We start from the raw sequence: 10263 nt of genomic DNA, 5'->3' as shown, positions 1-10263 counted from the left end.
GTGTAACACCTCGAGTATTGAATGGATGGACTTGGTTTGATTCCTCCTTTTTAAAGGAGATGCATAATATAAACCAACATCTCCTTTCTTCCAAAGACGGTTACAGTAATCGGAATTTTCCCATGTTAGGGCTTCAGCAACTCAGCAAGATGCACATGTTAATTGAGGGAGAACATGGAAATGATCTTCATCCTGATTCATATGGTTTGTCTCATCACTCTTATGGTCTCCAGATTAGATGGAAGTTGCTATTAGAGTAAGCACCACATTCGTTCATTGCTCGATTGGATCTGTTCCATAGAAAAGAAAGAGGGCCTCTTATTTTTCATGGTAAGGTGAACACAAAAGAATAGGACTTCTCCTTTATTCAAAAAAAAGAATAGGACTTCTCTTGTCAACTATGTTTCATCTTTAAACATGTTTCACAAACAAATGACGCAAACTAAATTTTTGTTCTACGTCAATTCTTAAATTGAACATTACATGATAAATATTGAAAATAATGTTTTGTTTTCTTAGAGATAATGTCAATGCTTCCATTTAGCTTATTTGTAAAGAAAAAAAAATCACACAGAATTTAAATTAGTAAGGTAAGAAATCCTTGACATAATTTCTATTAATTAGATTGAGTATTTTACTGGTACAAATTCGTATTTTATCATTAATGTTGAAGAAAATTAAAGAGAAGAATGGTCAATTTATGTTACATTTCATTAATATCCAATACTCATTATGACTAATTAAACTTTTCTAAAATGTGAGAGGGTTCAATCTCGCCCCTAGCTGGATACGCCTCTATATGCTTGCATGTGTCTTTTGGATTATAGTTTCAAGAATCAAATTGAGCGGAGGGCATTTTGAGCCTTAGGCATGCATATCCAAAATTTGCAAGAGCATCCGCAACCTAATTCACCTCTCTTTATCTGTGCTTGGAATTCGAAGTTATGTTGTCAAGTGACCACATAAGCCATAGAAGGTTAAAGCATGTCGTTAATGACTCGTTTTCCTTGCACAAGAAATGGGATTGTGATTCTATAACCAAGTAGCAGTTTTGAGAGTGAACTCTAAATTTCTAATCTTGTTGTTTAGGGTTTAAAGCCTAGATATTTAGCAGTCCATCACATTCCTGACATGATCAAAGTTCTGGGTAACCTTAATTACTCCCCTTCCAGTCAGTCAGCCGCAGTATTTGGTCAAAGATTAATTTGGCCAAAGCTGCGCAGGCGGATAGCTAACCCTAAGAAAAGTTTCCTGGCCTCCTCGAGCCAGAGAGAGAGTTCAGGTTCAGTTTTAAGCTGTCTTATTGGTAGAGGTGTTTATCTTGCCCATAAGTAGTAGTTGGATTTATGAGAAGCACAGGTTTGCTTTGTATGTCAGAACAATGACATCTAAATACAAAAAAAAAAAAAAAAGTAACAGATCCTGGTTGCAACAGAAACAAGGAAGATAGCACTCCAATTTTTCATATGGGGATTGGGTTCAAGAGGTATGGAAAACAAGAAGGAAGTGAAATGCAATTTGTAAAGCAAGGAATGAACAAGAAAGACATCAAAAACGAAGTGTACAACATGAGCAACATGAAAGAAGGGAACAGAGAGAGAGAGAGTCAGAAATCTCGTGTGGAAGTGCCGCTCATAGAAACCAAGATGATTCATGGTACTGCGTTTGCACATCGGTTATCATCATCCTCTCTCTCTATAATCTACATATAACTCATCAACAAAAACCAAACAAACAAAGAACATGAAAGATGGAAGAGGAGGCGGAGGCGGAGCCTGCCGCTCATCTGATGGCGTTGCCCCCTCGTTTATATAAGACTAGGGCTCAAGAGACTTCGACCCGAGATGGACCTCTGCCCAATTAGGCCCAAATCAGTATACAAATCTAGTTACTATTCATGACACTCTTTTCCTAACGAGGCCACATCACAGAGCATCTCCAACCCAATGGTCAAATTTTTTTGTCAAATTTAAATTTCACTGCTGACATGGATTTGGCTATTCTGTTAAACTTGTGCTCCAACCCAAATGTCAAATTTGAATATAATTATACTGTTTTTTATACTATTTAGACCTAATTATAATATTAAAAATGTTATAATAAAGAAGGAGAGAGAAACAAACAATAAAGAAAGAAAGACAGTAACCTTTGCCACTGTCAGATTTGACAGCCTGAGTCAAGATGTCATTTACACCTCAGCAAAGACCTTTCCGTTGGGGACAATTTGAGCATTCAAATTGTAACCGTTGAGCCTCCGTGTCGGAAATGACCATTCCACTGGAGATGCTTTTAAATAGTGCTACCTCATGTATTTTAAGGGGGGGGGATGAGAAGGATAAATATGAGGTTGTTTTTTGTTCTAGCATTTTCTCGATAATATCTACTTATCATAAGCTTTGTGCAGAACACGGGGTTTTGATAATGGTTGGAAAGAAGTGGTTCTAATGAGGATCATTTGGTTAAAGATTAGTTGAGGACTTTCTCATTAATAATTTATTACACTCACTTTTCAATCACATTTTTTCATCTTAACCGTTCAATTTTTGGATCTATAAATGAAGATCACTTCTACAAATTTTCAAACAAATTGGTGACCGTTAAGGAATCAAACTAAATCAAATCAATAGATGATCCAAATATGTCAAACATGAACTGTTCAAGTCTATAATCAGTAAATCAAATTTATGAATATCTTAACGATATTCAATTTGGATGAAAATTTATAAAGATGATCTACTAATATATATCTATAAGTTAGATGGTCGAGATGTGAATATGCGATCGAAAAGGAGGTGAAATGAAGAAAGCTGTTTTTCTGGTTCTTTATTCGAAGTAAGTTGCTTAGGTACGCAAATCTTTTAACCTTCCTACCAATATCAAAACTGTTGTTGAATTTCAAAGAACAAAGGTATTTTATGAGAAGCTTAAGCTGGAATATCTCCTGCTGGTGGTTTATTTGGAAAGGGACACCTGAGACTAACTACTCCTTTTGATATTCCTGAGGTAAGCACCTTCTTTGATATAGTTATGTGGTTTTTCTTTATTAGAGAACCTTCATTAAAGCTGCACACGAGTTACCAAATTGAAATGGTTTCATCATGGTCTAATGGCTGGGGCTGGTGAGGTTTATGCTGACCTTGGTCTAAACCTCATCTACCCTTTTGTCCTGATATCTTCAAGTTGATTGTGGATGGTTTCGGATCCAACGGTTTGGAGCTGGGACTGTTGGTCCAAATAGTTTCCGGAACTGGATTCATAGTCTAATGGCTGGGGCTGGTGAGGTTTATGCTGACCTTGGTCTAAACCTCACCAACCCTATTTTCCTGATATCTTCAAGTTGATTGTGGATGGTTTCGGATCCAATGGTTTGGAGCTGGGACTGTTAGTCCAAATAGTTTCCGGAACTGGATTCATGGTCTAATGGCTGGGGCTGGTGAGGTTTATGCTGACCTTGGATTGTGCATCATGGTTTACAGCTTAGCTGTAACTCCTATAACTCTGTAAGATTGCAGGAATTGCAAACAATGAATCATTTTGACCACTCAAATCAGGCACATTCAAAGGGAAGGGAACAGGTAGCTGATTTACTTGCCAACACTGTCAAAGGGATCTGCATTATGGTTCCAAGCAAAATCTAACACCTAAACAGAAGCATTTTTCATAGATTAAACTCAATAACAAAAACATCAATGTCAATAGAAATAATAAGAATGTCAAGCAAGTCAAATTCATAAACTTAATGTTGGAGCAATGATATTTTCTATTCACATTATTTAACACATCCTGTCTTCATAAGTCATTTCTCCATGGAAAGAATGAGTCTTCTTCATAAGGTGTATCTCCACCAAAAGTCCGAGGTGGACTAATCATTGGAAACAGCGAATTATCACCATTCAATATCGAGATCAAATAGCTCCAGATATGGCTCATTCTCACTTGAAGCTCCAGAAATAGCTCCATTGGGGAAAATATATCCATCTTTGCTCAATCCTCCCAGATCTTTATTAGTATCATCATGTTTTCCGACACCAGCTATAGGATTAGCATCTCCAGAATAAATGAGAGTCTCCAGCTTCTGTAAACCCATGAAAAAAGTCAGACACTGCATGCACAAAACTTGCAGTTTAGGATGCACTACTAATCAAATGTCTATTAATAGATATAATCAACTTAAACACAAGCTGGTATATAACAAGACCACTATAAATTGATATAGTCTCAACAGAACCTATCGCAATTGGGTACCTGTGACGATTCAATCTAGTTAAAATGATAATTTAAAAAGGAAACAAAATATCAAATATGTCTCACCATTCTTCATTTCAGCATCATATCAATTCATATTTTCACAGTTCCAAGTCCAACTTCACATGATTAACTAAAAGAATCTAAATACTTTTCACTTGAAAGTAAGAAAAGAGCAAGTCACAAACCTCATTTTTGTCAATGTGATCCATGGAGAAAGTTCCGTCTTCTGTAAAGCAATTAAGCATCGACAAGATATCTTCATCAGGTGAAACATGATCTGTTGTTTCATAATTACTACACACAGACTGGAGGACATTGCCAGAAGGTGGCAAGATATCAGAAACACATGACTCATGGGAATTGGTGCGAGTAATAGAACTATTATGGTTGCTGGGAAGGGCAAGGTATGGCTCAGACATGTTTGCATAAGAAAAGTCTGACTGAGGCATATTTGGATAAACAACGTATGGGTCGGGCATGTTTCCATAAACAAGATGGGGCTCAGTGATGTTTGTATTAACAAGCACTTGATCATGCATGTTTGCCTGAACAATGTCTGGCTCAGGGGTATATGAATGAGTAAGATTTGGCTCTGGCTCAAGCATGTTTGTATGAACAAGGTTGGTCTCAGAAATGTTTACATGTGAAATGTCTGTTTCAACCTCATCATCAGTCCAGTCTTCTTCTTTGAAAGGTGCACCATATTGTTTAGAACTTTTTGGTCCTATCCCATCCTTTTGGAAAATTAAACAGAGCACATGAGAATCCTGTAACATGAAAAAGGCAAAGGTAACCAATTTAATAAGCAAATGCACAAGATCATTGTTCTAATTACAGTGACCATTGAGAAAGAAAAAAATAACATAATAAAAACACAAAATAATGTAAACAGATAGTATCATTTACCTGAGCGACACCCTTCTCAGCCAGGTTCTTATCTTCAAGCCTATACTCATGTAAAACCCAGTTTGTGCGCTCTCCTCGTGGAGCTCGACCACCGTGAAAAATTAATGTTTTTATCCACCCAACAACTTCACTATTGTAAAGAACAGATCTATCCTTCCCCGTGGTCTTCCAGTAACCACAGTCAGTTGCACGATTCACTCTACCTCCGCTTGCATATTTCTTCTCTCTAGGACAAAAGAAGTACCATTTCAAATCTCCACTTCGCCAACAAGATTTGTCTGAAAATGTAAGCATAGCACAGTAAGAGACTATACATATTACAAAGCATAGAAGGCCGTGTCAATAATCTGAAGCAAATATAGCAGCAAATGGCTTCAACAAGTTAGATGAAATATCAGGAAAACCACCTAAGAATGAGTTACATAAGATTTACCTGGAAGATCCCAAGGAGCCCATTTGTATATGTCCACCTCAGCAACAACCTTAACATGGAGTTTCTTTCCCATTATCTTCCTCTTCAAATAGTATTGTACCAACTCAACATCAGTAGGATTAAACCGAAACCCAGGAGGCAAAGATGATTTCCCCATCACAGAATCCAGATGAAAAGTCCCCAATATATAAGAATGATCCTCCCCAAAGTCCAAATTCCTCACAAGACGTGAGGCAAATAATAGCAATTCAACCCTCTCCCAATGAATACTGCTTTTCACACACTAAAAATTATATGAAGTTCGGAGTACAGAAAAAAAGAGAGAACGAAAACAAGTTTATAAACAACAACCCTAGAGAAAAAGGACTCAAAGAGTGTCAAGTCCAGTGCCGGAAAAACACTCTCCACGAGAACCAGAGTCTCCCTCGGTTCATGAAAGAGAACTCTCTAATAACTGATGAATGTGTCTCGTTCAGATCAAAAGACATTGGGTGCACAATAGATTGCCTGTTTCAAATATCCAACCAACCACAATGAGAACAAGCACTACAAAGCACACATCTTATATATAACCAATCAAACAGTACCAGAAATCCATCGAAAACAAATCCAACCACGCATATAATTGATATATAAAATCTCGAAAACACAGTAAACAAGAATTCCACCATTCCAACACGATTTCAGATAACAACAAATCTAATAGAATCATCTAAAAAACCCTAAATTACATCTGCGGATATCAATTAACGTTCTTTATGTCCTAAATCAAATTCAATGATCAAACATGAACATAAAATAATAATTAAAATAAAAAATTGTTAGAGTGATGAATTCGATCACTGAATCTGAATAGGTTTTTCTGGGGTCTTAGATAAAACCCTAAATTGCAAGGGGGAAAACAAATCGAAGAAGAAGAAGGAGAGAGAATTAAAAACCGGAAGAGGGATGGAAATCGAGAGAGGCGAGAAGAGCGAGCAGAGTCAAAGAAGCAGGTGCGCAGAGACGAAGAGCATGTTTAGATTTGGCAGACCCCCTCTCTCTCTATCTCCTAGGGTATTTAACACGCTTCGATTCTTCATTTGGGCCGGGTACCCGTTCGGCCCAACAAGTTAGCGTGTCCAATACTTTAAACGACCGCGTAGCACAAACGCGAATGAATATACATAGAGAAACACAGAAGCAGAGCTGTTGTCTTGTATCTCTCTCTCTCAGTTCTGCTTAATTTGTAGCGATTATTGCTGGTGCTTCGCTCTTAGCCCTTAAGGTACCCGGTCAACCTCTCTTGCATTTAGCTTTTCTTAAATCTAAGGGGTTCTCTCGATTCAAATTGAACCTGTGTTTAGGTTTGTGATATTTCAAATTATCCGAATTGTTTCTTGTGATTGTCATTATATGTTGTGGTTGTAAATGTAATGTGTGGGATGATGTTGGATTAGTAGGTTGTTGATTGCACACCCATGACTTTTGATCTCAACAACAAGAAGCACTCGTCAATCATTCGAGGATTTTGTTTCATGAATAGACAGAGGTTGTGGTGTTCGCCGAGGAATTTGTTTCGGCATTGGACTTGAAAGGAGGGAGGGAGTGTCTTGTCTTTGTTTCTGTTTTCTAGGCTTGAGGGTTTTGTGTTGCTTGGGAATTAGGAAGAGGGTTTAGGGATTTTTTATTTTATAATGGGGAAAGCAGCATTTCCGCCTGGTTTTCGGTTTTCTCCGACTGATGTTGAGCTTGTCAAATACTATCTGAAGAGAAAAGTAATGGGGAAAAGAGTTCGTGTTCAAGTCATTGCCGACGTTGACATTTACAAGTATGCTCCTTGGGATCTTCCAGGTACATTTTACCTTCTCTTATTATTTGTATTCTGCTCATGTATTGGATTGGCATTGTGTTGTTTCTCACTCTGTTGTATTTATTTTCAGACAAATCTTGTTGGCGATATGGAGATCTGAAATGGTACTTCTTCTGTCCTAGAGAAATGAAATATGCAACTGGGGCTAGAGTCAATCGTGCCACTGGAGCTGGGTTCTGGAAAATGTCAGGAAAGGACAGATCTGTTAATTACAATGGTCAAGTGGTCGGTTGGATCAAGACTTTAGTTTTTCATATAGGTCGACCTCCACGAGGAGAACGGACAGACTGGGTTCTGCATGAGTACAGGCTTGAAGATAAGGACCTTGCTGATATGGGCATGCCTCAGGTAACTGACTCATTTTGGTATTTTGTTTACTTTCACTAAAATATTTGTTAGTTGTGTGTTGGCTATGCCTATATAACATTATATATGTATATATAATGTTGATCATCCTCATTTGTAAGACAGTCGAATTTGGGATAATGGATTGCCATTAACAGCTCCACCAGCTTTTAATTTCAATTTGTTTGGTTCTCAATCTTTTTGTATCTAGTTTTGTTACAGTCTTTTATTATCAAACCTCATACTTGTAGCCCTGTTCAATGTTACTTCTGTTAATAGCTTCCATGTATATTGATGAACTTTCTTGGCTATTTTCATATTGCAGGAATCATATGTTTTATGTGTAATTTTCCAAAAGGAAGGAGCAGGGCCAAAACTTAGTGCACAATATGGTGCACCCTTTAAAGAGGAAGATTGGACTGATGATGAGGTTGAAATCTGTTTGGACACAGTCCCGCATGCAAATAGGCCTGAGCTAGACCTTGTTCTGCCTAGGGGATATAATAGTCCTGGTCCTTATAGCACAGATTCCCCTGAGGGTATGTGCATAGGCCCTTCATCGGAATCCTGCATATCAGATGCTGTACCACATTCTTGCAATGTTCTCCACTCAGTTTCCAGTAATTCTGCTACAACAGAGAAGCTCTGTGTTTCGGCCAATGGTGATATTCTGTCCATGTTAGATTGCTTCGCAGAAGAAAGCATTTTCCCTATCAATGGCAATGACAAAAATAAGGTGTGTCGTGCGCTCTTCCCTTTTCGCTAAATGTTGTATACGAGTATCAATTTCCTGAATTAATGACAAATAAGATGCAAATTATAATAAAAGCTGAATCAAAATTACACTGGGTACAATGATAAATTATCACATGCAACCCCAATCTTTCCTTACTCAGTTTCCTTTAAGTCATGTATGCAGGTTTATTAATTGATAATAGGAATTGTTGAATGATTATTTGAAGTTTCTCTATGAAAAATGTGTAGTTATTATTCTGAATTCCAAAATGTGGTTGGACGTGTTTGGTCTATTGTGTCCCTTTTAACTCATCATTTTTTGAATGATGGAATCATCAGTGTTTTACAACTATGTGATTGAGATGGATTTCTATTGGGACATTGCTCCATTATAGCTTACCAATTCACAAATGTGATTAGGAGTAGTTATGTCAAATTTAATGAATATAATGAAAATTGGTGAACGTCAATTGTATATTGTTTGTTCATTGCATGTTTCATCCAGGTTGTTAAAAGAGACAAATTGGTGTTTTTCTCTATATGCTGCTTTGATGTTTTAGCGCTAAACTCGTATCCAGTATAGTCTTTTCAGGATTTTTTCTAGTTTCTTTCTTTCTTTTTCCTTCCTTCCCGCCCCCTCTTTTCGGCCTAATATCTTCCTTTTCTCTTGTTTGATACTTTCTTATGGGATTTCTGGTGCTTCTCTTCTATTCTGTTTTGTTTATATTCCATAGATAGAGGTTTTCTTTCGGTCTTCTTTTTTTCAAGCCAGTGTATCAGACAGATGATTAATTAGTCAATATCTTTCTCCGCTACTAGGTGCTTGTTTTCTTCGTTTGGCAACAAGTAGTTATCCTGTTCTGTTAGCTAATGGATATTCTTTGCATCACCTGGAAGCTAAAAATGCTATTCTTCTACGCAAAGAATTCTAAACTAGATCACATGACCTATAGTTGATTTCTGCAGCCTTTTTAAAATGTGTGTGCATACGTGGGTGTGGAATACACATAATTTGCGTATTATACATCTTTCTTGTTTGAAGTTTCCTCGAGTACTATGATAAATACATACCACATGGTATATGCAAGAATTTTTAAAAGTTCCAACTTATGCTAATGTGATTACTTGATTGTTTGCAGGAGCTTGATAACCTTATTCGTTCTGGAAATACAAGTACTACACAGAAGCTTGATATTCTGAATTCTAGAAATGTAGATGCTACTGAAGAACTTGATAATATTCTTCATTCTGGAAATGCGAACGCTACAGCTGATTTTCATAGAAGTGATATTTACAGAGATTTAGCAGACTTGGGGAACTTGGGTAGAGTTGAAGTTGGATTTAATTTATCCAATGAGCATGATTCTCTGTATACAATGGATGAGATTTTCGAGCTAGGTGATCTCGACAGACCGTTGAACAGCGATACTTCGATGTATAATTTACCGTCTCTTCACACAGAGCTGGAAGAGATGCCACTTTAAGACCCAAACTTGAGACAATTCTGACAGTAGTTTTTTTCTGGATCAATACCACTATTTCCTTTTATGGGATTCCTTGATATGAGGAGTTGGGGATTTCAGTTTTTCTTGTTTTACATCATCAACAAGTTACAACATCTCATGAATGTTTTCCATTATTGATCTCTCTTCCTTGATTATTCTTCATTAATTTTTGTATTATTATTATTTGTATTTGATTTGGTAGAAATGATTAATAATGATTTTATTTACATCATTTTTCT

General features: G+C 37.0%; 2 protein-coding genes across 2 annotated transcripts; one reads left to right on the top strand and one right to left on the bottom strand.

Moving 5' to 3' along the window:
• Positions 1–3643: 3643 nt before the first annotated feature.
• LOC101314425 lies at positions 3644–6626 on the bottom strand. Its single transcript, XM_004290453.1, has 5 exons — positions 6526–6626; positions 5588–6094; positions 5155–5432; positions 4434–5015; positions 3644–4075 (listed from the first exon to the last, which is right to left on the bottom strand). Exons 2-5 carry the CDS (start codon positions 5742–5744, stop codon positions 3887–3889), a joined length of 1206 nt encoding a protein of 401 aa, XP_004290501.1. The 5' UTR covers positions 5745–6094; positions 6526–6626; the 3' UTR covers positions 3644–3886.
• A 547-nt stretch (positions 6627–7173) lies between these two features.
• Positions 7174–10255, top strand: LOC101314144 (NAC domain-containing protein 78-like). The gene is made up of 4 exons (XM_004290452.1): positions 7174–7420; positions 7510–7787; positions 8110–8520; positions 9659–10255. The coding sequence occupies exons 1-4, from the start codon at positions 7264–7266 to the stop codon at positions 10001–10003; spliced, it is 1191 nt and encodes a 396-aa protein (XP_004290500.1). The 5' UTR covers positions 7174–7263; the 3' UTR covers positions 10004–10255.
• Positions 10256–10263: the final 8 nt, after the last annotated feature.

This window comes from Fragaria vesca, linkage group LG2, assembly GCF_000184155.1.
Source record: "Fragaria vesca subsp. vesca linkage group LG2, FraVesHawaii_1.0, whole genome shotgun sequence".
NCBI classification, from domain to species: Eukaryota; Viridiplantae; Streptophyta; class Magnoliopsida; order Rosales; family Rosaceae; genus Fragaria; species Fragaria vesca.
Note: the sequence above shows the minus strand (reverse complement) of the source record. Positions and strands in the feature narration are given on the sequence as shown.